The sequence below is a fragment of the Syzygium oleosum genome, unplaced genomic scaffold (assembly GCF_021117445.2).
Source record: "Syzygium oleosum isolate NSW1041296 unplaced genomic scaffold, Sole_v2.1 Sole_v2.07, whole genome shotgun sequence".
NCBI lineage: Eukaryota > Viridiplantae > Streptophyta > Magnoliopsida > Myrtales > Myrtaceae > Syzygium > Syzygium oleosum.
In genome coordinates this window covers 7,003,255-7,030,188 of record NW_026607491.1, presented here as the reverse complement: position 1 = coordinate 7,030,188, position 26,934 = coordinate 7,003,255, and the positions used below count along the sequence as shown (strand labels likewise).

The 26,934-nt window shown below is 42.9% G+C and overlaps 4 protein-coding genes across 7 annotated transcripts; 1 reads left to right on the top strand and 3 right to left on the bottom strand.

Moving 5' to 3' along the window:
- The first annotated feature begins 3,079 nt into the window (after positions 1-3,079).
- Positions 3,080-5,102, top strand: LOC115677826 (flavonoid 3',5'-hydroxylase 2-like). Its single transcript, XM_030601041.2, has 2 exons — positions 3,080-3,985; positions 4,264-5,102. The coding sequence occupies exons 1-2, from the start codon at positions 3,080-3,082 to the stop codon at positions 4,891-4,893; spliced, it is 1,536 nt and encodes a 511-aa protein (XP_030456901.1). The 3' UTR covers positions 4,894-5,102.
- A 690-nt stretch (positions 5,103-5,792) lies between these two features.
- Positions 5,793-9,346, bottom strand: LOC115673871 (calcium-dependent protein kinase 34). The gene is made up of 8 exons (XM_030596133.2): positions 8,282-9,346; positions 7,724-7,867; positions 7,463-7,615; positions 7,262-7,377; positions 6,895-7,062; positions 6,617-6,744; positions 6,355-6,454; positions 5,793-6,211 (listed from the first exon to the last, which is right to left on the bottom strand). The coding sequence occupies exons 1-8, from the start codon at positions 8,985-8,987 to the stop codon at positions 6,119-6,121; spliced, it is 1,608 nt and encodes a 535-aa protein (XP_030451993.1). The 5' UTR covers positions 8,988-9,346; the 3' UTR covers positions 5,793-6,118.
- A 137-nt stretch (positions 9,347-9,483) lies between these two features.
- LOC115675684 (rhodanese-like/PpiC domain-containing protein 12, chloroplastic) lies at positions 9,484-14,023 on the bottom strand. 3 transcript variants are annotated; one of them, XM_030598439.2, is made up of 8 exons: positions 13,527-14,023; positions 12,546-12,671; positions 12,239-12,330; positions 11,663-11,763; positions 11,466-11,576; positions 10,818-10,926; positions 10,083-10,133; positions 9,484-9,905 (listed from the first exon to the last, which is right to left on the bottom strand). In XM_030598439.2, the coding sequence occupies exons 1-8, from the start codon at positions 13,750-13,752 to the stop codon at positions 9,825-9,827; spliced, it is 897 nt and encodes a 298-aa protein (XP_030454299.1). In that variant the 5' UTR covers positions 13,753-14,023; the 3' UTR covers positions 9,484-9,824. The 3 variants fall into 3 exon arrangements, with proteins under 3 accessions (XP_030454299.1, XP_056168997.1, XP_056168998.1); XM_056313022.1 differs by lacking the exon at positions 9,484-9,905 and having other exon boundaries at positions 10,082-10,213; XM_056313023.1 differs by lacking the exon at positions 9,484-9,905 and having other exon boundaries at positions 10,099-10,217.
- Positions 14,024-14,166: 143 nt separating this feature from the next.
- Positions 14,167-21,786, bottom strand: LOC115675671 (protein CLT1, chloroplastic). 2 transcript variants are annotated; one of them, XM_056313020.1, is made up of 10 exons: positions 21,188-21,778; positions 18,237-18,382; positions 18,102-18,139; positions 17,574-17,689; positions 16,895-16,994; positions 16,751-16,786; positions 16,150-16,200; positions 15,932-16,055; positions 15,249-15,374; positions 14,167-14,741 (listed from the first exon to the last, which is right to left on the bottom strand). In XM_056313020.1, the coding sequence occupies exons 1-10, from the start codon at positions 21,670-21,672 to the stop codon at positions 14,590-14,592; spliced, it is 1,374 nt and encodes a 457-aa protein (XP_056168995.1). In that variant the 5' UTR covers positions 21,673-21,778; the 3' UTR covers positions 14,167-14,589. The 2 variants fall into 2 exon arrangements, with proteins under 2 accessions (XP_056168995.1, XP_056168996.1); XM_056313021.1 differs by lacking the exon at positions 14,167-14,741 and having other exon boundaries at positions 15,253-15,374; positions 15,932-16,060; positions 21,188-21,786.
- Between the last annotated feature and the right edge of the window lie 5,148 nt (positions 21,787-26,934).

The following is a 26,934-nucleotide window of genomic DNA, read 5'->3' as shown; positions in this document are numbered from 1 at the left end:
CGGCGGCGAAAGGCCGGCTAGCGCCGGGGGAGGGGGGGGGGGGGGGGTGTGGACAGCCGGTGAAAGGCAGCGGCGGCAGGTGGTGGCAAATGGCCGACAGCCGACGGCGAGTGGGAGGCACTGGGCGGCAAGGTTGAGCAATAAAAGAGAGTTGTCGTTTCTATTTCTGGACCGCAGTAGAATGGGCCCTCGCCGAAATGCTAAAGAACCCTAACATTCTCGAGAGGGTTCATGAGAGATGGACCGCGTCATCAGGAGGGACAGAAGATTGCAAGAGTCCAACATCCTGAGGCTCCCTTACCAACAAGCCGTCTACAGGGAGACGTTCCTCCTGAACTCGCCCCGATGCTGCCACGGATATCGGCCTGCCCGTGCAGAGTGAACGGTTACTTCGTGCCCAAGAAAACAAGCCTCGTGGTGAACATTGGTTCACTCCTTTGAATGGAGGCTTCCGATGAGTGGTGTTGAGATGAATATGGATGAGCTTTCGAGTCTATCTATCAAACCAACACGTTGTCTTCCTGTTTCTCTTCATCAAACCAGCACGTCGTCTTCCTGCTCGCCTCTGAAGCAAATTAAGAATTAGGGCTTGCATCTCTCTCTCTCTCTCTCTCTCTCTCTCTCTCTCTCTCTCTCTCTCTCTCTCTCTCTCTCTCTCTCTCTCTCTCTCATCGCAAATTAGCGCTTCAATCTTCCCCAATACTTCATCTCTAAAGCAAATCGAGTTGTCACTCGCACTCTTTTCCTCTTCTTCGTCTCTAAATCTCTTAAGCAAATAGGGCTTGTCGTGCGATGAACTTGGCTTTGTTCTTAAATTCGTGAGCCGCTTCTGCTGCATCTACTCTTCATTGCGAATTTGATGAGATGATCCTAATTTGAAGAATTGGAAATCGTGGGTTCAGTTAGGGTTAGGGTTAGGGTTCTTGAAGGTTAAAAATTTGGAGTTTGCCCTAATTTGTTGACGTAAGGATAGGTTCTTTGATTTGTTGAGTCCTACAACGTTGTTTGGTAGCTCAAATGTTAACTTCAACTAGTCGGCACGCCACATCGGATGGTTTAATTTATTTTAATGCCACGTTGGATTTTCTGGCAAGGCAAATCACCGATGGCACTTCAATGATTGATTTTTTAAATTTGTGACAGTAAGTAAAAGAGAAGTTATGATACTCCTTCTGTTCTTATTCCAAGGATGCAGCATAGTGTATGTTCCACTGATTGAGGAGATACCTCTCTTAAAAGGGTGAAAGGAGCAACAATGCAATCTCATCCCTAAACTTAAGACTTTTCAGTTCAATGTTGCTCTTGAATTTTTATTTTTTTCCCAATCAAATCTCTAGGTTCCCGATTCTTGTAAATCAAAGTTGACTTGTCGACCTGTGCCAACCAACGAGGAAAATATCCTTGCCATTGTGGATTTTCGATCTACCCCAACCAAACTGTAGTGATAATTACCTAGGACATAAGCCTGTCATTGTACATAAAAATCCTCGATAAAAGAGCTTCACGAGTTATAGGCCAATTATATAAGTTTGGTGGTTTCTCCCTAATGAAACTCCCTTGTCATGTTAATGAGCTTAACTTCTTCTTCTTCTTTTTTATCTATTCTACTCTAACTCTTAACAACCCACGCCTGAAACTAAACGACCCCACCCCTAATCCCTTGAGAAGGTGGGGAATCGAACTTCCCACCTCCTCTTCTCTAATAGGAAGGGTACTGGCCACTAAGGCAAACCTCAGTAGTTGAGATGAGCTTATCTAAACGGCACAAAATTGTAACGTTTCATTGTTAATGAAGCTCGATAAAATAAGGAGGTTTCGTTCAACAAAATCAAGTATTGAATTCGATCACCTAATTTACCTACTTGAGGTTATGACATCACACCATCAATGAAAAATTAGGTACACGGTCATTAATGACTCTGTGTATTTTCTTTTCTCTTTTCTGGCAACCTTGCCATTCCATTTGCTACAAAATCAATATTGTTTTTCCTAATGTTGGTCTTTTCTTTGGAAAGGGAATATAAAAAAAGGATTGCTAATCAAAGCAAACAAAAATTGGTAATCAACAGAAAAGTGGATAAAACATATATAAAAAAAAAGAAGCAATTAATTGTTTGTAAGTGTTTCAAATGATGATTGGTAATATAATCTAACAAAAATTGGTAAGTTGCTCTATTTTAGGTTGGCAATTTCATATAATATGGTATATTCAAATCGTTAGTAAATTATGTAATTAGTGCAAAAGTTGCTAATTTGCAAACTAACAAGAAAAATTTGGTAATTTCACAAAAATATTGGTGAATTGCCAATAGTTTACCTGAAAAAAAAAAAAGTCGCCGGTCCTTTTTCTTTACTAAAGATTTTTTGATATTTACCAACACTATTAATATTTATCAGCACGAAAAAAAAAAAACCCGTATTTACAGAGACTAGAGAATTGTGCGACCTTAATTTGTGCATTTCTCATGCGTACGTTGCTCTGAATGTGCAATGACTTAAAAAGTTTATTGCTAGCCCGATCTAAATGAGTTGGGGAAATAATCGAGGCCAAGAATGATTGGTTTGAAACATGACGAATCTGCGAGATTACCGAATCTCGCATTAATTTTGGGACACATATAAAGTTGTATATAATAAGGTCGAGGTCTACTAATTCCGATCATCGTTTTCATAGTAAAAATCCTCTCGTATTCAGGCCGATCCTCATGTACGCTCGACTTTTTCGCTAGCTACGATCGATCTATCTCTATTACGTAACAAAACACTGGCCTTTGTGGAAGTCCCGGTCCGAGCCCGTATGCTTGGAGTTGTGTAGATATGAATCTCAGACAAAGGTGTTAGAATTAAAGTCTCATTTTCTCTTCTGGCGACGTTGAGATCTTGAAAGTCAACAGTAACTCTTGGGGGAAGAAGTAACTATGATTTGCTAATTCTCCAGCTGCTTATCTATCAACAAATGTTAAATCAAAACCCCTCATCTTATTTTTCAGTTAGTCCTATAAATTGAGTATATTTGCGAAGGAGACACATAACACATGCACTATTGTCCATAGTTGCAACACCATACACAGTTGATAAAATGGTGACCATCAATGAATTCCTCGTCCGTGAGATCATCTCGGCGATGTTGGTCTGCATAGTCACCTGCTTATTCATCCGCTCGCTCCTCAGAAACCTCTCTCGAAAGCTCCCCCCGGGGCCGAGAGGGTGGCCGATCGTCGGGGTGCTTCCCCTCCTAGGAACCATGCCCCATGTAACCCTAGCAAAGATGGCCAAAAGGTATGGGCCGGTTATGTACCTGAAGATGGGCACTTGTGACATGGTGGTGGCATCGACCCCGGATGCGGCTCGGGCGTTCTTGAGAACCCTAGACATGAATTTTTCGAACCGCCCACCGAACGCTGGCGCGACCCACATGGCATATAACGCTCAAGATATGGTTTTTGCCGATTATGGGCCAAGATGGAAGTTGCTTAGGAGGCTGAGCAGCCTCCACATGCTCGGTGGCAAGGCCCTCTACGAATGGACCGATGTCCGGGCGGCTGAGCTCGGCCACATGCTCCGAGCGATGTATGAATCAAGCGGGCAGGGCGAGCCGGTGGTGGTGCCTGAGATGTTGACCTATGCCATGGCCAACATGATCGGCCAAGTGATACTGAGCCGCCGCGTGTTCGCGACAAAAGGGTCCGAGTCGAACGAGTTCAAGGACATGGTGGTGGAACTCATGACCTCCGCAGGCTACTTCAACATCGGCGACTTCATACCGTTGATTGCGTGGATGGATTTGCAAGGGATCGAAGGAGGAATGAAGCGGCTGCACAAGAAGTTCGATGCTTTGTTAACGAGGATGATCGAGGAGCATATGGCCACGGCTCGTGAACGTGAAGGCAATCCAGATTTCCTTGACATTTTGATGAACAATTGTCAAGAGATCAATACCGGAAGCGAGACACTCAATTTGACTAACGTTAAGGCTCTTCTATTGGTAAGTTTCTAAGATCAAACTTTCCACTTACTTTATGAGAAGAAATCTTTTTTGAAATCTTTCTTGGATTCCTCTCAATCATCTAGCTAGCTACTAATTTTCCTCTTTACCATACAGTTCACTATGGCTTGAGTTATATATTTTCATTCATCCTTGTTGGACGGTAATGTACACGTTTGTAACCCACACAATCGGAGAGCGTCCTCCGGGTTCTCGCGACTTTACTTGTTCTCGTGTAGTTGCTAGTTAATTGACTTTCTCTTTGGTCCTTTGAGCAGAATTTGTTCACGGCGGGCACAGACACTTCGTCTAGCGCGATAGAATGGGCGTTGGCCGAGATGCTGAAGAACCCTAGCATCTTCCAACGGGCGCACGAGGAGATGGATCGAATCATCGGCAAGCAACGGCGCCTTCAAGAGTCCGACCTATCGAGACTCCCGTACCTGCGAGCCATCTGCAAGGAGTCCTTCCGGAAGCATCCATCGACGCCCCTGAACCTGCCCCGCGTCTCCGCCGAGCCATGCCTGGTGAATGGGTACTACATACCCCAAAACACCAGGGTCAGCGTGAACATATGGGCGATAGGAAGAGACCCGAACGTGTGGGAGGACCCTCTCGAGTTCATTCCCGAGAGGTTCCTCTTGGAGAAGCACGCGGAGATCGACCCGCGGGGGAACAGCTTCGAACTGATGCCGTTCGGAGCGGGGAGAAGGATCTGCGCCGGGGCGAGGATGGGGATAGCAATGGTTGAGTACATTTTGGGGACCTTGGTTCACTCCTTTGAATGGGAATTACCAGATGGAGTGGATGAGCTGAACATGGATGAGACTTTTGGTCTGGCGCTGCAAAAATCTGTGCCACTCTCGGCTCTTGTTAGCCCAAGACTATTGGCCAGTGCATATGCTTAATTCCTGAAGCTTAATTACTTATGTCTGCTGTTAATAGTTATGCCAAGTCCTTTTGAGCTTTTGATTCATCTTCATCTGTTACGGAGTAGGTTTTGTACTATGTTCAGCTTATGCACCTAGGGTTTGCGTACCATAGCTGTGTCTGGACTAACATGAAGTTTATCCACAATATATACACACATATATTTATGGACGTGCGACGTATTTAATACAAGAAGGTACAAAAGATCTGATTTTAAGTGTTTTGAATGAAAATGTCTGCTATATCAAACATATGTATAAAACCCACCAAAAAGTCGATCAAACTTGCCTTTTAAAAGTTCTATTAATTCTTATTCAACTGTCCGAATCACAACGATCTATGCGTATCGATTATAAATAAAATTTCTGTGAAAATATATTCATTGTATCGTATAAAAATAATTAATTTGACAAATTACAGAAACCAATGTCGAAATAAGCATTAAAATTTGGAATTCCTTCACATCCTCGTCAAGAGACGTGAAGCATTGAACCTTAACGACGACGAAGTACGTCGAACATTATGACTTGACAAGGCCTCCTTGAATTGTCATCTTACTTCGCTTTTGTTATTTTTCTTCTTTTTGGCGTTCCACGGATACTCCAAAATCCGACCTCCCATTGCAATGCAATGGTAGTTGTTATCGGAGAAACTCATACCGTCGATCGACGTTGACTTGGCTCGGGTTTGATTACACGGCCTTTGTCGGGGATCTATCTTGCTCTTGGACATGCTGAACGGGTAGACTTGGCTCAAGAAGCATGTCGTCCCCATCGGATCCGCCCAAACGGGCTTACCGGATTTGGTCATGCTCTTGCTCGCGTCACGGGTCTCTGATCCGACAGATGGAATGAAACAGAAGAAGAAACATTCGACGTAATTCCAAAGAAATCTATAGACCAAGAAGTTTGTGCAGGTTAATTACAATTGACGTTGAGAAGATAAAAGCAGAGCAACTTCCTATTCTATAAAACCGAGAACCTCCGCCGTCTCCATCATTCTCTCCAATCAAATCTCATTCAATTTCATCGCTTCGAGACTAATATACAAAGTGCAACACTCTTCTTCTATCACCAAACCTATCAGCATTGATTTCTTATATCTATGTGCCAGTGTACAGTTGCCAAAAACCGATGATATATGCCCGGTCGACAAGAATAATTGTTTCCTGCTTCCCCCTTCCCAAGCACCCGTTTTGCGAGATTAAACAAAGACGTCACGCCTCTTCTTCGGGTTCGGTTCTGGATTTCCTTTTCTCATCATTGCCACGAACTCATCGTAGTTGATCCGACCATCCTGCAAAATTAAAAGAATCGACAGTAGTAGGGTCAGTATAGGTTCATGATAAAAGATGAGAGTAATCAACCAAAACTAGGAGCGTATTTTTCGGAATTGGGTCTACCCTAATGCTGCATAAATGACTTCTTTATGTTACTCACATTGTCGGCGTCAACTTCAGAGAGAATTTCCTTGATGTCCCTTCCGTCGTGCATGCCGAATTCTCGAAGAGCTTGCTCTAGTTCTTCAGTTGTAATGAACCTGAGTGAGATCAGACGGTTATGAGAAACTGATTTGCATTGCTGAAAAAGATAACTATGGTTACAGATAACATCGATTTCTATGTACAGATATAAGAGGACTAATTGCGACTAAAAGATTCCTACTAAAAGGTGGAACAGATGATGGTAACTAAAACAATACCCGCTGTTATCTTTATCAAAGTACTGAAAAGCCGTGTAGAGATGCTCCTCTCTGTCCATCCGGTTCATGTGCATAGTTGCGGTGATGAACTCATCGTAGTCTATCGTCCCATTACCATCAGCATCGGCCTATTGTCGTTCCCAAAGTTTGAAGGAGCAAGAGACAAAGTAAGAGTGGCGGTATTTGTAAACAATCTCGAGAAATACTTCTGTAGCATCTTGAAGAAAATATTAACCCGCTTGGCTGATTAATTCCTCAATAGTAAATGAAACACTTACTGCTTCCATAAGTTGTTTGACTTCGTACTCTGATAGCCTCGTCCCTTGCTTTGAAAGCCCTTGCTTCAGCTCCTCAAGAGTGATTGTGCCACTGTTATCAGTGTCCATGCCTTTGAACATCTCCTTCAACCCCATTATCTCCTCTTCTGACAGACAACCGGCAATGACCTTGACATTTCAAGAGAAAAATTGAACTTCGATGACCATTCAAAAGTGGCTTAATCATATGATTTTGTACTATATACCATGTGAAAGATGTGCCGTCATGAAAATCCAGCCGATGGTTCTTAATAAGACTTATATGCATGGTATAATAATTTAGACTTAAGCAAACTAGCTTCATTTGACAATGGTGAAGATGGACTACCCGAAGAGCAGCTTTCTTGAACTTGTTCATCGCTCTGAACTGTTTGAGCCGATTCAAAACTGCATTGTCAAGAGGTGTATCGGGTGCTTCTCCATCCTCCTTAATCCAAGGATGACCTGATGAGATCAGAACGAGAGGGATGGTATGTCAGAAAATGCTTTGGATGTTTGAATGGAAACACTTCATTGGGCAAATACTTACTGAGAACTTGGAAGGCGGTCAGCCTCTGCTTAGGGTCAGAATTCAACATCTTCCTAACAAGGTCCTTCGCTCCTGGTGAAATCGAGGGCCATGGATCGCTCGTAAAGTCGAGTTGACCACGTAGGATTGCATTGAAAATCCCGTTTTCGGACTCTGTCGACCAACGTTGTTATATATCAGACTCAAAGCAAGACCTATTTCCAATCATTCATCTGGAAACAAACTTAAAGAAAGTGACGTCGCTTGAAAAAAAGGCAAAACCTGCCCAGAAGGGTGGAACTCCGGAGAGGAGAATATATAGCATGACCCCGATACTCCATATGTCAGCCTCTGGTCCATATCTCCTCTTCAAGACCTCCGGCGCAATATAATATGCGCTACCAACGATTTCCTTGAACACGTCTCCTGCGGATAGAATAGAACCGTCACTACTGTTTTGCAGATGGAACGGAACGAACAATATGAACTCTTATCGATTAGACCAGGACTTGCAAGCTTTTTGATGTCACGTACTCTCTTGTCCAGTTTGCACGATCATCGTGATGAAACTTAAATATAGCCTATTTTTGGAAATTTCTTATCTCAAGATGGTTTTTTTAATCATAATAAACAACAAAGAGACATGCATTTTGTTTCATCTCTTTTCATGATTGGAACTCGTCTTGTCAGTTGGCTCATTTGCATATGTAAGGCATCAGCAGGAAGTTTATGCACTGAAAGATCCAAATTCAAAGCCTGAGAGATATTATCAGCTAAGCAAACAAAATCCTCGACGCAATCCTATTCAAGAGATACATAAACGAGGAATTAACTGCTGACCTTGCTTGAAGAAAACGGACAGCCCGAAATCGGTGGCCTTGAGCGGCGAGTTCTCGTCCTTGTTGAGCAAAAGGAAGTTCTCGGGCTTGAGGTCCCTATGTATGACCCCCATGGAATGGCACGTGTGCACGATCTGGACGATCGTCCTGAGCAACGAGGCCGCAGCCCGCTCCGTGTAATGCCCCTTGGAGATGATCCGGTCGAACAGCTCCCCCCCGGCGCACAGCTCCATCACCAGATGCACCGAGTGCTTGTCCTCGTACGCGCCCTTGAGCTCCACGATATTGGGTTGGCCAGTCAGATGGTACATGATCTGGACCTCCCTCCTGACGTCCTCGATGTCCTCCTTGTTGACCAACTTCCGCTTGGCGATTGTCTTGCAGGCGAATTGCTGGCCGGTCTGCTTGTGGGTGCACAGGTGGGTGACCCCGAACTGCCCCCGCCCTAGCTCCTTCCCGATCGTGTACATCGACTTGACCTCCTCCATGGGGCGGCCGAGGACCGGACCGATGGGGCTTGGCTTGGAGGCCTTGGAGCCGGATGCAGGCGGGGTTGACGATGGGGGCAGGCTCTTAGGCGGGGCGGTGGTCGGGTTCCCCGCCGAGGCAGCACCATCCGGGGTACGGTTGTTCCGGCTCGCGGCCATGGACAACGCCTTGGTGCTCAGGGGATTGGCAGAGCTGCCGCGGAAGCAACAATTGCCCATGGTGGTAATGGAGGTGGAGCAATTGGGAGGAGGAGGAGGAGATAGTGGTGGAGTTGGTTAAGCGTCGAGGGGTGAAGAGGAGGAGAGCTATCCTGAAACAGAGAAACATGCACGCAGAGGGAGAGAGAGAAAAAGGGAGAGGGAAAAAACGATAGGATACAGCTTGGAATGGCGAGGAAGGACGATGGACGTGCAATGCATGTACGTGTTTGTGTGATCGAAAGGACTCTCCAATTTGGGGGTGTCTGTTTTCGAAGTTTGGGAAGAGACTGACTCTGTTTTTTGTCTCCGAGGATGTCGCGGGAAAATACAAAACGGTTTTTTTGGTCTTGTGACACGCACCGTTGGCCCTATCGTTTTTTCTCTCTCTCCCCCTTCCTCCTTTTTCTTTGATAATTCAAAAATGAAACTGTTATCCCGGTTTTAACCCTCAACATCCGAAACTTATTATGAGTCTATGTAGAAATATATGGTTCTTGGCTTCAAAGACTTCATGTCATTAACTCCACTGCATGTCTCATTTGAATAAAATACCTGAGAAGAGCCTCAATTTACACTAGTCCAATAAAAAAAAGGGGAACCCTTACATGAAATTCGTATGGTAAGAGAGCGTATAGTTTTTTTGGCCGCCTTGGTAGAAAAGGGATTCTACACGGAAAGACCGAAAGAGGGTATATTTCTGAGGCTGAAGATACCAAAGTTTGCCTGAGCAAAACCAGTTTAACATTGTGATGGCCAAATCTCAGACAACAAGAGACGGTATTGTGACTGTTAAGGAAGACGAAGCAACTTCGGAGAACCCGGTCTAGGCACTACAAAATTCCACTGACAGCAACTTCAGTAAGTTGGGATTGATGGATCAGCCTTGACAGCATATTCATGAATTCCCCCAGACAAGTTGAATACTCTCTTAAAACCCTGAAAATTTAAGCTCGAAATAATGAGAATAACTTAAATTTTTTACTCAACTCAATACCATGCTCGACGGGCACCACAAATTTGTACGGCTCCGTATAGCTTTCTCCGTCACACGCCATAGACACGCACATATATAAAAACAAATAAACATGGGAGGGAAGGGCTTAAAAGTTTTACCTGTGTCTGCAACCACTTGGCGACTTGCAACGACCGCATTCCATGGTGACACTGCATTATTACAACATCTTACCACATTGGAGAAGGATAGGGCTGTTCAAATCTCTAAAAGTGGAGGCATTACATGACATCTGGCTATATGAATGCATAGTGAAGCAAGAAAATCAATTGGGCCATCCAAGATCTTGTCAAAGGCAATATGGCCAATATCATTCTATCAACATTAATTTTAAGTGAATAATTTTAAACACCATCCAGATTTCCAGAAAAGGCTAGTATGATTTTACAACAAAGCAAAACTAACCTAGGCAATCAACAACATTAAAAAAAAAATCAACAACATTGATTTTGTTATCAAGCAGATTAGCAAAGAAGGAAATTTTTTATGACTTTTTCCCCCTGAGATTAACCATTTCATACTAGGAGGGAGGTTGAGGAGGAGCAAGAGCAGGAAGATCTTACAGAACAGATTGACCTGGCTGAAAAATTTTGAAAGAGTAAATCTATACGAACTAAAAACTGAATACACGCAAATGAACAACTCCAACCATATGAAAGGCTATTGCCTTGTGACTAGCCAGTCGATAAATCTATACATACTAGTCACAGGAGGACAAAGATTCATAATGTATTTTAAAAAATAAATTAGACACCATTACTCTAAATACTGCACTGTTAGACTCTTCACTGGAGTAAATAATCCTAACGGTCGGCAGAAGCAAAGATTGAACTGACCATTACGTAAGTATCCTTCTCAGCATCTAACTTCGTAGTAATTTCTGGTCCCCAACTGCCAAACTGACGAAGTGGAAGAACTTGAAAACCAGACAAAGAAGCCTTGGCCCTGCCACCGATGAGTGACCAATCACTTACAAGCACGGCGCTAAAAGGAAATGAAATAATATTGAGGACTAAACATGCGTGAGCGGAAAAGTTCACGAGTGCAAGAAAAACTGAACACTGACAGTTGAACATGTAAATCAAAAGCACAAATTTGAGAAGTGCAGCAACAGCAAAGGATGACTTTCAAATTGGAAAGCATGATTATTCATGCCTCTGCTTCGGCAAACCAGGTTACTGGCGATTGTTATATTCAGAGAATCTGATTTTTGAAATAAATTTAAATTCACCGATTGCCCGAACCACAAAAGTTTGAAACCCTATGTGCTATCTCACAGCACTTACTCAAAAAAATCGACTCCCAAACTTGGTTGCTTCACCATCTACTGAATAAGATCACCTTCTTTTTCTGTATCGTTTTTTCTTCCGAACATCAATAGCCCAACTTTATTAATACACCAGTCATTTATTCAACTACACTCAAAAAGACAAGACGATAATTTTGTCCGTGTAACTAAAAGTTTTTAGAAGATGAGAACATACACTTCCTCGGGCTCTCTAACATCAATGAGTTGAGATTCATCAAGGAAACTGGGTTCTTGCATTTTGACATGAAGCTCATCAGGCTGTATGTCTTGAAGAACTGACTCTTCCCTATTTGCAGAAATCACAACTGAATCAAGAATAATCCTGAGTCTCCCACTTTAATTAATACAAAAGTTAAGAAGTCCAAGGCCAACCTCTCGGAAATAACTTGCAATAAATGCCATCCAAATTTAGTCTTGCATTTTACAACTTTGTTTATAGGCGCACTAAAAGCAGCCTCCTCAAATTCTGGCACCTGCAGCACCATGTTGAAGATATTTCAATCGAATAAGAAAAGAGAAAGAGATGCTTTCAACTAGGTCACTTCTTTGATATCTTTTAGAATCACAATACAACATGTCTCCTCGTAGAGCAGCACAAGAATGCTGCAATTTTGGGATGATAGCTGCTCATATACATCAAATTCAGTCCATACGTCATATTCATATAAAGCCATTAAGAAGTAGTTGACAACTAATTTGCTTCTTACAGGGATATGTAAGAAGTTGCCCCAGAGTAATGGTGAAGCTATAATCAATGTGTCTTGAAAATGTAGAGAAATGATTTTTTCACATTTAGTTTTCTTGTAATATGTGCAAAATGATTAGTCAATTTCTTTTTCTTGAAAGTATAAGTTCTCTAATTTTAGAAGGTTGAGACAGCCAGAACAGATACCCTGTAATGAACAGAACATATTCCTAAAACCCATCGAGGATAAAGCTTCAGCATACCATCTGCCCCTTTCTCAACCACCCTAGCATCCCACCTCGTTCTTTTGATGGACAAATTGAGTGTTCAACTGCAAGGTCACTCAGATCCTCTCCTGGAACAATAATAAACAACAGCAATGACATAGCATCAGGCTTGCAGCGTACTATATCTATTCAATTAGCTCACAAGATGATTGCGATTCAACCAATGACAACTTCGGAACATTTTTTATGTCGCATAAACGCTAACATTTTTCCTTTCTTTCTGCATGTATGATATGACAATAAAGAAAGAAAGTCATAGAAAAGTTCAGGCTTGAAAATGGACCTGCTGAAACCCTTTGCTGAAGCTCAAGCAGAAGATCGAGGTCGTTTTCCTTAAGAAGCAAGTGCTGCACTAGTAATTCCCTCCCATTGCCAGAACTTGGCTGAGAACTAAACGAAGCTGAAATACCTAAAGAAAGACTTCTCATATTCAGTATATTCACCGAAAAAATCTACTAGAGGACTTCCACCAATTAATAGACAGAATTCTGAAATTAGACTCTCTAAAAACAGGTCCACAACAGACTACTTCAACAAGGAACTGCACATTTGTTTCAAACAACAGGGGAAAGCACCGATCTTAAAAATTTGATACAATCGACGAATCTAAGCAAAGTATGTCAACAAATATTCGGAAGTACAAAATGCGGTAAGCGAATGAGAGTTGCACGTGACACAACGACAACATCTGCTACTACTAAGCTCTTTGTTTCCCTTTCCCACTGGCTGGGATCACATCTCGAACCCTCGACTATCATCCGGCAGATGACTACTCAGTCTCCTTGCTACTTCAAGTCTTCAACCGACGACAGATCCCAAGGAGACACAAAAACTACCGAGAAAGGATAATTCTTTTCAATGAAACGGCGGTCGGACTCTCCTTATCCGATCAGCTGTCACACCAGAGTAACACTGACAGCATCTTACCATGTTTACAGCCTCCAACTGCCTCATCACCAATTCAAACACACCATAATCCCACCCATTCCTCAATGATCATTGGCTTCACTTCACTAGAAAGGCCGAATTTGGGCTTCAAATACGTTTGTAACTGCAAAAGAGTATGTCATCGAGAAACTAATCATGGGTAATGATTATCACGCTCGACTGACTCCATCAAGTCATCAAGCTCTTTCTTTTCCTCAAAATTTTTCCGCCCAACACCGCCCGCTCATTTCCATTTTCATTCTCCCCGTACCGCTCACTTCGAATTACAGGAAACAAAAACTGGGCGCAAACTTCACCGGAGCTTCCGCGCGCTTACCTGCTCCTCCGAGGCGTGGATGGGGCGACGCGGGCTGGGCCGGCTTCAGCTTCCGGCCGAGGGGAGGAGGAGAAGGCGAGAGGTGCCTTGTCGAACAGAGCGGAGGAGTAGCGGAGATACCGCGAGATTGCGAAGGAGAAGAGAAGCTGAAAGTGGGAATCAGAGAGAGTCTAAGCGCGGTGAGAGCGGTGGAAGCCATTGCTGGGAAATGCGGCGCTCTTAACATTGCTTTCTTGCTTCTTCCTCGCAACAGAGGGAAGGAGGGCTAAGCTAGCTAGCTTAGACATGGAGAAGCTGTCGGAGCTCAGTGGGCGGGCTCGGGCCGGATCGGGCCCGGTCGAACCGGGCCGGGGCTTAATGTCCAACACCGATGTTGCAAATGAAGAATCTTTCATCGAAGATGGCGGTCGACGGTCCGACACGCGCGTACTAAGGTTATTATCGAAGCACGCACGAGTCGGGTGCTCGGTGTGAGAAGTTAAGAGAATGCGCGAGTATGGTGGTCGGATTCGGAGTCGTATGGCGAGGCCAAACTAGTTAGCAATGGCGTGTCTCGTTTTCCTTACAGATGGCGTTGACGTCAAATGTTTTTGCAAGAAAGTGTTGTCCTCTGGAAACAAGATTCATGAGTCTTGCTGCGGCAGAGAAGCAGAAGTTGCTGTCTCATTTGACAGCATCCTTCCATTTATTACAATATGAGCTGATAAACCCATTTCAGCAATCCGAACAACAACATGGACTCAGTACAATGTACAATTAGACTCTAAGCCTCGCCCGGCAAGGCGCGTGAACGAGCCCGCCCCTGTAGAACTCGCTGAAGCAGGACTTCGAGTTAAAGTCCAGTTCGACAGCGACTCGAATGAGCGCGGACAGCTCTTCTTTCCCGTCTACCTAGAACATGAAATCAGTTGCTTATTAAGCATTTACGCTTAGCATGGCAATCGGCAATCTTCATCTCTGTTATTCGCGGCAGTTGATCAGCAAAATCAACCACTCTTGATAGTGCCCGCACTGCCGATGGAGATGGCCAGCTGCATATTGTCCGAGTTATAGCTAAGAATAGTCAAGGACTAGCAGGCGTCGTTGATGGTGTCCATGTATAAATGAGTAAGCCCAACACAAGGATGATGGCTCCGGCAACAAAACCCGGTGGGAGCGAGGATGCGACCCCGAGGTATGGTAATGGCAATGTGAAGATATACACGGATATGGGCACTGCCATGGAGTAGACCAAAAAGAAAGAGTAATTAGTAACTGCAATGAACCAGTAAGTCATGAGGAAAAGTAAACGGGCTTCTTTTTACTAATAACAGTGTACAATGATGCTATCATTCAGTATCATCAGGCTTCCCTTTGGTGATTTCATGTTAAATTAATGGACCTTATGATGGAGACCGTAGGGCGAATTAACAGAGACGAGAAGTCTGATGACGCTGAAACCTGTTGTACACTCCAAAGCTAACAACTGAAACCTGTTGTACACTCCAAAGCTAACAAAAATGGGAGAGAAAAATTTCGACTGATGTGGAATTTATGTTTATGTTTCCAGATAAATCCTTCAACTAAAACCCTCACAGAGTGATGCTAGGTAGTGGTAGTACACAGCAACATTCTTTCATGACCACTGCAATACTGTCCCGTTGCATCGTCTTTCATGCTACTTTGTGAGGCTTTAACCAGGAGGTTTCTCTACATTGACATTTAAGAAGTAAAACACCATACCTGAAAATGTTGAGGCAAGCGAAGATACCAGCGCGGACGAGATCTTCAGGAGATGCAACAACGATATGTTAAACCCCATGTTTACCACAACAAACAGTAAAGGTAGCAGTGGAGCTCCATCACATCCTGGGGACCAATCAAGCATATACTTCACTTTAGTGTGTGTAACAGACCCTCCAGATGGAGCAATGCAACAATACGAACTTATGTGCTGTTACAAGATTTTTTCTTTTCAGATGACAATTTGTTTTTATTCACCATAGTAAATATTGCAGAAAGTCTCAGTTAACAACAGCGGCATCTTCTAACAAAGGAACGAAAAACTGATAGAAGACCCCCATATCACAATGACATCAATTTACACATAATCATCCCTATGTTCAAATCAAATATAAAATGCATACAGACGTGGCTGCCTGTCCACTAGAGCACATTCCATGAGCACACAAGCGTGAATGCTGGTGAACGCATTTACCTCTATGCACAGCCAGCTGGGGCTACACAGACATGACAAAGGGTTACATGCTCAACAAAGAAGAAGAAATTTCACAGAAATTTGTCTTGGCCATGTTAGAATTTCACTGGTTTGATCCCAATCAGCTTGGCCAGAGGCACCATCTACATTCATTTTCCGAGGTCTAACAACTACTAAAGAAATAAAATTGAAGTAAAGTAGCACTCACCACTTGATAATTGGCCAATGTTCAAAAAACAGGCCGTGCCATCTCTAAGATAAGTTGGCAGCTGACTAAAAGGAACACCCCATAATTTTGACAAGAAAGGGAGGAGGAGGCATATGAACAAGGCCTGTACTACACAAAGATTAAGAACAATCAGCTGAGATATCAAATGTCTAGTTATCCTCCAAAAAGTATACCTTAGCTCAGTGTAGGGTATTTACCTGGAAAGCAGATCCATAAGAATTTACAACAAACAGATCCACAGACCCTCCCTGCCAGGATGCAATTCAGTAATCTCAGCATCATGACATATTATATTTGAGGGAATAATCGATAATATGTTCCTAGCATCTGCTAAAGACTCAATGCAAGAGAATGTCTGGACCTTCCAGTTAACTTATCCCCAGACCGAAACGCCAATTAGAAGGAGCTAAGCTCAATCGCCAAGTACTGTTACGCTATGCCAAGTTTCAAATTCTCCTCAGTATCATTAGTTGTTATAACATCTATCCTGAATGACACCATCTACAGATTTAATAACCCTTCAGCATAAGAAGCACCAGTTAACTCTTAGTAGAGCTCAAAACCCGTTCTTATAAGTCAATTTAGGTACCGACTAGGCGTGTTGATAGGAGAGCAAGAGTTTAAACTTAGGTTTGCTACCAAAGTTTGAGAACGTGAAATTTTTGGCAGGACTGGCAGGAAGAAGGAATCCGCCCGGCCCCAAAAATACTCAGAAACTACTGTGCTATGCCTACTTAAATTAATGGTTATTTAGCAAGCTTGGAGAAGTACAATTGGGTAGTCTTTCATCAGACATACCTTTAAATTCCTAGCAGCATCCAAGAAAATTATTTCCTACAAAGCAAAGAAAGAATAGCTGTTACGTAAAATAAGCACCATAAGAGAAGGAAAAACATAAATGAAAAACTTAGGGAACAAACAAGACTTCAGAGTGCAACCAACCTTTAATACGGTATCGGCAGCTTGAAACAGAAAAGAAGCTATCATTAAAAGACTCCAAAATATACCGGCTTCCTTCAGCGAATGACCAGGACTAGATCCACTGTGGAATGAAAAGTATATCACTTTATAATACCTAATGGGGTCAATAAATACAACCTATCTGCCAGAAAGAAAATCAGTTCTCTTTTGAAGACTGCTGGGATCAAGACTGAATTGGTAACTTCAACTAAAGGCATCTTATCGGGGAAAATCCTTTGCAATTAAGATCTTGATAACATGGGAAAAGTGGAGAGATGATCTTTTTCTTATCTAGGAGGACTAAAGCTAAAGAAAGAAACGAGAGACAAACGAAAGTGAACAACAAAAGCCCACACTGCATGTTTCAAATCCTAACGATTATCATCAAAACCTGTCCTAGAAAGTCTCATGACCCTCTTACTGCTTCTGTTTCTGATGCGGGTTATAGTAAGGGGGCATACTGCTTGTTCACCAGAGAACAACTACATTAGAAGAAGAGTGAACCCATACATAAGTTTTCATAGCTTCCCAATTCATTTGGAGTAATGTCAGAGAATCTAATAGGCCAAGAGAAAAGGAATAATCAAAATTCTCTCAAATGGAGTTGAAGATAACTCGTCGAAGTATAAAAAGGTCTTTCCATAAAAGTTCAGTGAGTTACCTCGCTACAGTAATGATCACACCAACAACTACAAGGAAGCATCCAAATAACTGATTGGCTTTGTATCTCCTCCCAAGAAAAATAGTGGACAGGAGAATTTGCCACACCAGAAATGTCTGCAAATATTGTTAAAGCTCGGATCGGCATCACACTTAAACATTAGACATTAATCATACGGCTTTCAAAGAGAAGTTATCAGGAAAAATCAAGCTCGCTTGAATTATGTTTGCTTGGAGCCACTCTATTAAATTGGTCAGTTTATTGCAAATCAACTGGTCCAATTATTTTCAGCAAACACATGAAACACCAGTGTCCAAGCCTGCTGCTTTAAAAAACCAAGCCAAGCAAGCTTGTTGATTATAAGGAAAATGAAAATACTTAAGAGCACTCCTCAGATACCGATACAAATACATAGCAATCCAGTAGACAATACCAAATGCAAGCCCGAACGTACATCTCAATGACTATTCAACTATTTCTATAAAAAATGCATCGAAATGCAAAAGAATACTTGAGAGCGATTTTCACCTGAGACAAAATTGGAATTGATGCTCCAGAAAGAATTGCTGGTTCAAGAGATAGAAGAACAAAAATGAGCATGTGAGATCATATCCCGGGTCATTATGCTCACAGAGAGGATTTCTAATTAAAACGGGTATCTACCTCCAGCTGCCATTCCGGTAGCAGCAGCCAAAGCCTCCAAGAAGCCAACCGCAACATAAGGAGCTTTAGGCGTTGAAAGCATCTCATCCGTGACAATGCCAGCATGGTACCGCAGATACAAGATAGAGAAGTATACAACTACATACCTGGAAAACAAATAAATAAATGCAAGATACAATGAGATCTTATTGCTCAAAAACAACTGCTTTGGAAGAGACGTGATAGCATACTTAACAGACCGGATTATGGTTTTACATCGAATCAATCGATCAGAAAATTGACATCATGCTATGACAGGGTTCCCCGAGTATAATCTATTCCTTCATATGGGGAAAAATCGAAATACTCAGCGACGCCAAGATACTTTACATATTACAAGCTTGATGACAACGCCCACATCTTTTCACACTCTATTCCTGTCCACGGTCTAACACATAAACAACACTCCACCATGACATCCACACCTCCAACTTTTACCCAAAAACATCTAGCGAGGTGTATTATAACTACGTATTACAACCAATGTCACTGTCTCCCAAAATTCAAATCTCCCCCCCTTTTTCAACATATGCCGTAGAATAATTGTTGAAATTTCCGAATATTTTTATCCCCCTCTCTTTGCACACTGAGATCTTCTCCACTGTCGTCCATCCTTGTGCACAACATAGCCCCCCCAACTTCATATCCACATCCAAAAGACGCCTAACGTCGCTCAGTTCCACTGCATTTCTCGGTGGGACCCAATAAAAAAAATTAAGAGAACGAAAGAGGAAAATCCAGGTCAGCCCCCCGAATTATTGAGGGTAGTACTAAATTCCCCAACTTGGCCCCCACCCCGGAACGAATATCATAAGACTCCATAACGAAGGAGGAAACTTTATAATATATTCATGCGCAATGATGTCGACGCACCGCGAAAATGATCATGAAAAGACTGTTCCAAAGGAGGGCAAGAAAAGGGAGGAGGGGGCGCATAAGGAAAATGAGAGAGAGAGGAGAACGGAAGAGAAGAGAATCTATGCGCGTAGTGGTGCGCCGTGCATGGCTGTTGGTCGGCCCCACGCTGGCCGCTCGGAAGAAGCCTCCACCGACCACCATCCCAAACTTTTTGTGCGTTCCCCGCCGTCGTCCTTTCGCTCCAAAGGGCCACCCCCCCCCCCCCACCCAGATATCGAGAAATCCACTTTCGCCTCTTTTTTTCCTCCTCTCTCTCGACCTTACTTTACTTATTCCCCGATTTCCCCATATTTCTTTTTCTAAGTTCGACACAAATAAATAAGGTTCCCTAATATGTATTATTATGTGATCCACAACACCAAACAAGTATACTTTTCGAGAGTCACCCCCGGATTCTAACGAGAAATTACCCGAAAAATTGTACGCGAAATTACGTACCGAAGTTCCGGGTGCTCCGGGCCAAAGAAAATGTCAAACCCCGCGCGCGCGCGCCGCGATATTAAGAATAAAGGGAAAAATAAGAAGTCAAAAACAAATCCTATCCAAACACGGTCGCCTTCGTGTCAACTAGTCAAGAACGATCGATGCTACCATCATCCTCGTCGGCACATACCTATAAAAAAAATGCCCCCCCCCCCCCCGTAAGTTCGGCTCAACGAAGGGAACAAGACCAACTCGCTCTTTTCTTCTTCCGCAGAGACGGAGCAGAACTTTGCTTCTCCTTTGGAACCGTCGAGGTAAATGGATGTTGGCGTCAGCATTACAAGATTTGTATGCCGAGGATTAAAAAAAACTTATGGTCTTTCCTCAAATAGAAATTGACCGAATATCCCGAACCACCCGTTAACAAAAACCCTGAAAAAGTAGTAAATATTTAAATATTATGTATGTCCTGGGTATCCATGCTTTCTTTAATGCCCTAATTACGAGTGGGTGGAATGGACGCAAATTACAGATCTGTCCTTTGATCTATTTTTGAGCGAAAAGAACTTAATGATGCGTTTCCTCAACGTTGACGTCAGCCATTTGCTCATTCTCGAAGAGGCTCACCTGTCCACGGCACCCGCCGATGAAACGACGAGAGCCCCGACCAAACATCACCACCACCGAAAGAAACACATGGCAAGACGAGGTTTGCTTTTGTTCGTTTGTTCCGAACCACCCATATCCGGATCCAATCGACGGTTCATAATAAATGGAAAAATTCAAACGCCGAACGGTCAATTATGTTAATTTTTCTTACGTTTTTTTTTTTTTTTTGGTCAAGATGTTAATTTTTCTTACGTGCGATTAATACTTATATAGATGTTTCGAAGATCAAAATCCCGTCCGAAAACGGCCTTCCTGTTCGACGCACACATGTTCGTTGCACTTAATAAAAAGAATGTCTGATTTATAAAAGCTTAGGAGTACTCTTTGAAAAGCTCCAATTCAGAAATGGGTAAAATTGAAATCTCTTATTCTAAGAGTTTGAGATTAATTGGAAAAATTCGAAAATTGAAAAGAACAAAAAAAAAAACCCCATAATAGACATGCAGTTCTACTCGACTCGACGCTAATCTTAATAATTTGCCAAAAAAAAAATAGCGGTTCTGATGAGCAAAATTTGAAAGGAAAAAAGAAGAAGAAGAAATTGTGAATAGGAGAATTTCTGAATTTTGGACGCCGATTACTCGTACGAGAAAAAGAAGAAGAGGTAATTAATAATGCTAGCGCGCTAACAAGATCCCGAAAATGAGGGCGCAAAAGAAAATGTCGGCGACCGGAAACGGAAAATCGGCGGCGGATAAACGCGACGGCTCGGCCGTGCATGTGCTTGGATCCAGAAAAATATCGTAGAATCGGAAGTGGCGATAGCAAATACTGCGAAACATTTCGACGGAGGAGAGAGCCATTGGTTTCCAGATTTCACTACTTCCACGCTCGTTCAATTGATCGGAGCACGCGCGTTGATCACAGCAGAGAGAGAGAGAGAGAGAGAGAGAGGAACTGACCCGACGGTCGCAAGCTGCGCGAGGAAGAAGGGGTACTGCTTGAGAGGCACCAGGGCGAGCTTGTACAGCACGCGGTTCCCCACCCCCAGGACCACCGTCGCCGCCGCCGCCGCCGCCACCTCCGCCTTCCTCCTCTCCACCCCCCACCCCCACCAGCTCCCCACCGCCCGATCCACCACGCCGCCGCCGCTCCCGCCCCCCTCGCTGTCCCCCACCGCGTACCGGCACGGCCCCGCCGCCCTCGGCCTCTCCTTCCCGATCCCCCCGCCGCCGCCATCGCACGATCCCTCCCCCGGCGCGGCAGCCACCGCGAGCCACGGGTCGGGCCGGTACGGCGATCGCAGGGCGATCCTCGGCCACCGATCCGTGCGATGGTGTCGCAGCCACGGGGCCTCCATCGCGTGCCGACGCCTCGAGGTGGACGGCGCGGAGAGGTTCTTCGCGCCGGCGCCGGCGGCGGGTAGCCGCCCGTAACACGACGACATGGCTGGCTGTCGTGGAGCTATGTCCCGCTCGAGAGATGTCGACTGTCGAGCAATGGAGAGAGAGAGAGAGAGAGAGAGAGAGAGGAGACAGAGGAGCACAGATCGATTCACGTGTCCATTATTAAAAACTCGATGCAAATTTCTCTTTCCTTGTTTTTTTCGGGCAATGAATGGGAAATTTCTTTTTTTTCTTATTAATTTTCGCTGCTGAGTCGAGTGACGTGTTGATTGGGAATAAAATAAAAAATAATTTGGGTCGCCTTTTCAGTCCCCAGAAAAAAACAATTATAAAAAGTAAAAAGGATCATTTGAGTGGCGATCGTTGGGAGGTCAAATGTAGGGGGAAGGAAAAGCGTGTCGGAATGGCATTGGTTGTCGTTTTCTGCGGTCAACATCGCGCACAAGGGGAAGGAAATTGTACCGAGGAGAGGCAGGAAGCTGCCCCCGTTCTTCACGTCCGGCAGACATCTTCTTTAGTCACGTGAATTTTGGTAATGTAAATTCGTTGTTTTTTTTTTCTTTTTTTCTTTTTCGTCGTCTGAATTTTCCTTTTTGGCAATCGAGTGAGTTTTGCTTGAAAATTGGTATAATTACATTGGGCTTCGTTCGCTTGTGCTATTGTTGGCCATAGTAATATATATTGGGTTGTTCTTCATCCGAGATCTACTCCCATGGTTGATGTTAGACTTATCTGGTTCATCAATTAGGGTTCGAGATAATTGGTCACTTATTTTTGCTGTTGCTTGTTGATATTTCTGGAACTGGAGGAATAGACGAATATTTGATAAGGATTTTTATCTTACTAGCAAACTCTTGTGCGTGACTCTAAGCCAGGTCAAAGATATTGCTTCGATTCGACTGACAGAACACAGATTGTCTCCTCGAAGGGAGAAAAGAGATAAGTTTGTGGGTTGGATTGCCCCTCAGACTGGTTGGGTCAAGCTCAATTCCGACGGGGCCTCTAAAGGTAACCCGAGACCCGCCTCAGTAGGTGGGCTTCTGCGTAATAAATCAAGCAACTGGCTCGTTGGATTTGCTCAAATTGTGGGAGTGTGCTCTTCGTTCAAAACAGAACTATGGAGTATCCTTTTGGGTCTTAAAATTGCAATTTCTTTGGGCATACCTAAACTTATTGTGGAAGTGGACTTGCAAGTCGCCATTTCACTACTTCACAAATCATCTCCCGCTCTCCACTTTGGCAACACACTCATTACTTAGATTCAGAAACTTTTAAAGTATTTCCAGAATGTCAAAATGCTACATAATTTTAGAAGAGGCAACTCATGTGTTAATTGGTTAGCAAATTGGATCTTTCATTCTTGTGATGCAAATGACATCTTAGTACTAGATAGGCCACCGAGAGGGTTGACTCCTCTATTGATAGAAGATCAGGTTGGTTCAAGTTTCATTAAACGAGTTCTATTGTAATTTCTGGGCTTTGCCCCTTTCAATACCAATATATATATGGGCTAATTCCCCTACTCGTAATAAGAAACGAAAAAACTTAATTGCTTTTTTAAACAAGTAGTTAAGAAAAAAACTTATGTTGAATTAAACGTGCAATACGTATTTGCACAGTGTCTTGTAACCGGGGGTACTAGTTGACAAGTTGATTACAAGACACTGTGTGAAGCACAAGGCAACTAGCAAGAGCCTAAGATCCCCTCCCGTCACCCCCGAGCGCAGGTGACTACTATATCAACCTACCTCGAACGTAGCCAGCCGAAGCTGACATGGAGTAAACGCTCTGCACCCAGGATAGCCCCAAGTTCCCTCTTGTTGTTTTTCTTTTCGAGAGAGAATGAATACAGAGAGAACTTACTGGAATATCCCTCCACCGTACCAAAAAGATTTTTCTCTTATTTCTTCTTGAGCCTTTTACGAACCTACTCATGTACAAATCTCCTATACTATCATGTGTAAATAGATATAGGGTGATCTAATCAATTTTTTGCTCCCATTTAATTCACGAGGTTGATTGATTTTATCTTGTAACTAACGCACGCGATTTGATCCTGTCAATTAAAATTTTTTAAGATATATTTGATCTCAAGATGTCAAAAGTTTATGAGAGCCTCGTTGTTTTACCCTTTTTCTCGAAGAAACTCTATAAATATTTGCAACCCAGTTTTACCCTTTAAACATGTTTTGGTGCAATTTTCTTTTTTCTTCTGCGCAAATGCAGTCGTAAGCATCTCTGAATGTTATTTCGAATTATCGAAGAGGAACTTGGGCCTAGATCAATTTTTTTTTCTATTACTTATCTTGCTCTTTTTTTGGTAACCAAAAAAAAATTACAAAAGAAAAAAAATTTGGATGGATAGATGATTTCACAATATTTTATAATCAACATGTCGACAACTAATTATACGAAACTCGTAATATCCTTTCGCTCGCGATTTCATTGTACTATTAATTTAATATGAATTTCTTTAGTAGCTATATTTTTAGAATACTTTATATCTCGTTCACGTGATTGTAAATAAAAAAAAATTTAGAATCACATAATTTCCAGGCTATTCCGTAGAAATGATTCGTTATAATCATTTGTTATTTGGACAACTAGACTAGTAATATTTGAACTTTAAAGAGTTAATAATTATTCATAGTAAAAAAACTAACATATTTGAAAAGAAAAATCGACCTTTTTATCACATGGGCCCTACAGAAGGTGGGGCCATCCTCTTTTTTTTTTTTTTTTGGTCGGCTGGGCCATCCCCTTGACTCGCCCGAATTCTCTCTCTCTCCTCTCTCGCACGCACGTGCAAACGCACGTGCCTGCGCACCCAGTTCCACTTCCTCCCACCCACGCGCCAGCACGTGTCTCTCTAGTCTCTTCCCTCCATCTCTCTCGCCCCCACGAAGACGCCCAGACGCGAGAGTAGGGCAAACTGTAGTCGCTCTCTGCGTGGGCCGAGGAAAAAGTTGACGTTACCCGCTTTCGTCTATGGAGATTTTGAGGGTAAGCAAGTGGGTAAAAGGTATTTGGATCTCGGGCTCAAAGAACAATGAATAGTTTCTATCAAGCATCTGGACTTCCCCTCCACCTCCAAATAGTTTAAGGGAATCTCTTTCCCTAGACCCGATTACACTCGACCCGATCGATCTTCACCGTGGGACCCACAACACCAGAGGTCGTAACGGGACTCGGCCCCATTGATCGGGTTAGGTCGAGGCGAGAAACTTCCTGTAGTTAAGAGTCTAAAAGTTGCTTTCGAAGCGTACTCAATTTGTATCAGATCATCGTTTCATTTCCGATCATTGTTGAAACTGCTATGCCACTAATGCGACTTGAAGGATGCAACTTTTTACTTGTGAAGTTAACCTTGCGCTGATTACATTGCACCAAAAATAATAAAGAGACAAAAGAAAATTGAGACGGTGAAGGTCCCTTTTTTTTTTTTTTATGTTTTCAATATTATAGATAATTACGAGTTATGGATAATTTGATTGCCCAAATTAAACAAAATTGTGGATACATGGATGATCCTAGGGTCATGTGACGGAGGCATAAAGTGTGCTCTTGTGCGAATACGTTGATGATGTGGATGATCGAGTAGCTACTTAGCTTTAGACTTGCTTACTAGGTATGCCCTCGGAGACTCGGGGCTTGGCTCAAGTAGGCCGAAACTTTGAATGACCCATCCAAGCATGAACTCGTTGGCGTGGTCAAGTGTTTAGGCCACCCACCTAGGCCCGCTCCGGAGGTCACACATGACATATTTTTAACATTCATATTTGGAAAAGAATAAAAATAAATTAAAAAATGAGAAAAATGAATTGTGTGTAGATCCAAGAAAAGATATATGGCCAAGAAAAAGACCTGAAAAAAAGACTTAAAAAATGAATAACGTAGGAAGTGAGGAATCCTATCTTTTTCACTTTTACTACGAAGGAGTTGTAAAAGATACAATCCAAAGTACAACCTTTTACTGTTAAGGATAGTGGAGCAAAAGAAGACTCCGTCTCAATCTCATCCAAGCCTTAAGGTTCACGCCTAAAAAACGAATGGCTTAAGCTCGCTTTCTAGGGTGAAAAAGCAAAGGGACGACTAGGAGTGATCATGATACGGGTTAGACCGGTGCAATACCTAACTCTGGGACTAATCCGCACAGTATTGATCTCCAATTTTTTGGACCGAGGACCGATCCTACTAAGCTTGGGATCGAGGACTGAACCGACCAATCCAGTTCCAGGATCAACCCAGGACTAACCAATTTTTTTATGTTTCATTTTTTTTATTCGTTGAAAGGACAAACGATACACTTTAAAAATACATATCCATCGACAATGCAATATTGAGTAACCAAACTATGGAACCCGGTACAAATTAAATAAAAATCTAAGATAAGGCAACAACAAAAATCTTCACTTAATAGTATACGGACACGTGAAATAAAATTAAAAAATAAAATGGTTAAAATACATAACATAAACCATGGATTATACGATTTCATATCATGTTCATTCTCAAAAGATTGCTTCAATTTTTGAATACCTGAAAACGAAACAAACAACTTCATATCTTGTTCGTGAGACACCGAGGAGGGCCAAGTGAGGCGACCTGCGTTCACTATTCATGAGGCGCCGAGGTGGGCCAAGAGAGGCAAGCTGGTTTGTGAGGCGAGCGAGGAGAGGTAGATCTAGCGAACAGCCACAGAGAAGCAAGGGAAGAAGAGAGGCAACACTTAATAGTTAATAGCGTTTCTATTTTCAACGCCAGAAGAAAAGAAGGGAGGGGCCTTAGGTTCTTTGGAAAATAAATAAATATATTTTTATATATATATGATTGGTTTGGGTTGGACCAACTCTAAACTCTTAGGACTGATGACCAACCTGCATAGTATAAGGTCTAGGAGTCCCAAGACCAAGGACCGACTCAGTCCCCCTAGAAATAGGACCAGGACCGACTGGGTTGAGCCGATCCAAAGTTGGTCCAGGGTCAACCCTGAACCATTGCTCACCCCTAAGGACGACAGCTCAAAATTCTCATCGAACTATACCCCTAAGACTTGAAAAGTTGCAATATTCCCATCAATTTGTCACTGTTGCAAAATGGCCCCATGAAGTTTATAAATTACCCTCTCCTAAACTTTGAATTTGGTGTGTCTGCTCATTTTTGCATATGTATAAATGTTAACTGTTACTTGAACGTGGATTAACTCGCTCGTCTGACCAAAATAATCTCTACTGAGTTTTCTCAACGTCATTTACCGTGCGTCACTCTCTACGTCGTTAACATTAGTAACCATGTAATGGAGA

Bases quoted from the DNA above. Each gene is read 5' to 3' on its own strand.
- LOC115675671 (XM_056313020.1), bottom strand. From the start codon at position 21,672: ATGTCGTCGTGTTACGGGCGGCTACCCGCCGCCGGCGCCGGCGCGAAG. The intron at 17,690-18,101 runs GTGAAAATCGCT...CAATATTTGCAG, and splicing joins CAATTCCAATTTTGTCTCAG to ACATTTCTGGTGTGGCAAAT. The intron at 15,375-15,931 runs GTGAGTGCTACT...ATTGGTCCCCAG, and splicing joins CATTGGCCAATTATCAAGTG to GATGTGATGGAGCTCCACTG.
- LOC115677826 (XM_030601041.2), top strand. From the start codon at position 3,080: ATGGTGACCATCAATGAATTCCTCGTCCGTGAGATCATCTCGGCGATG. The intron at 3,986-4,263 runs GTAAGTTTCTAA...TCCTTTGAGCAG, and splicing joins ACGTTAAGGCTCTTCTATTG to AATTTGTTCACGGCGGGCAC.
- LOC115673871 (XM_030596133.2), bottom strand. From the start codon at position 8,987: ATGGGCAATTGTTGCTTCCGCGGCAGCTCTGCCAATCCCCTGAGCACC. The intron at 7,063-7,261 runs GTAGTCCATCTT...TGAAATGTCAAG, and splicing joins TCAAGAAAGCTGCTCTTCGG to GTCATTGCCGGTTGTCTGTC. The intron at 6,745-6,894 runs GTAAGTGTTTCA...GAACGACAATAG, and splicing joins TCAAACAACTTATGGAAGCA to GCCGATGCTGATGGTAATGG.
- LOC115675684 (XM_030598439.2), bottom strand. From the start codon at position 13,752: ATGTTAAGAGCGCCGCATTTCCCAGCAATGGCTTCCACCGCTCTCACC. The intron at 11,764-12,238 runs GTATGCTGAAGC...ATGGTGCTGCAG, and splicing joins GGTTGAGAAAGGGGCAGATG to GTGCCAGAATTTGAGGAGGC. The intron at 10,927-11,465 runs GTATGTTCTCAT...CATCGGTGGCAG, and splicing joins GTTAGAGAGCCCGAGGAAGT to GGCCAAGGCTTCTTTGTCTG.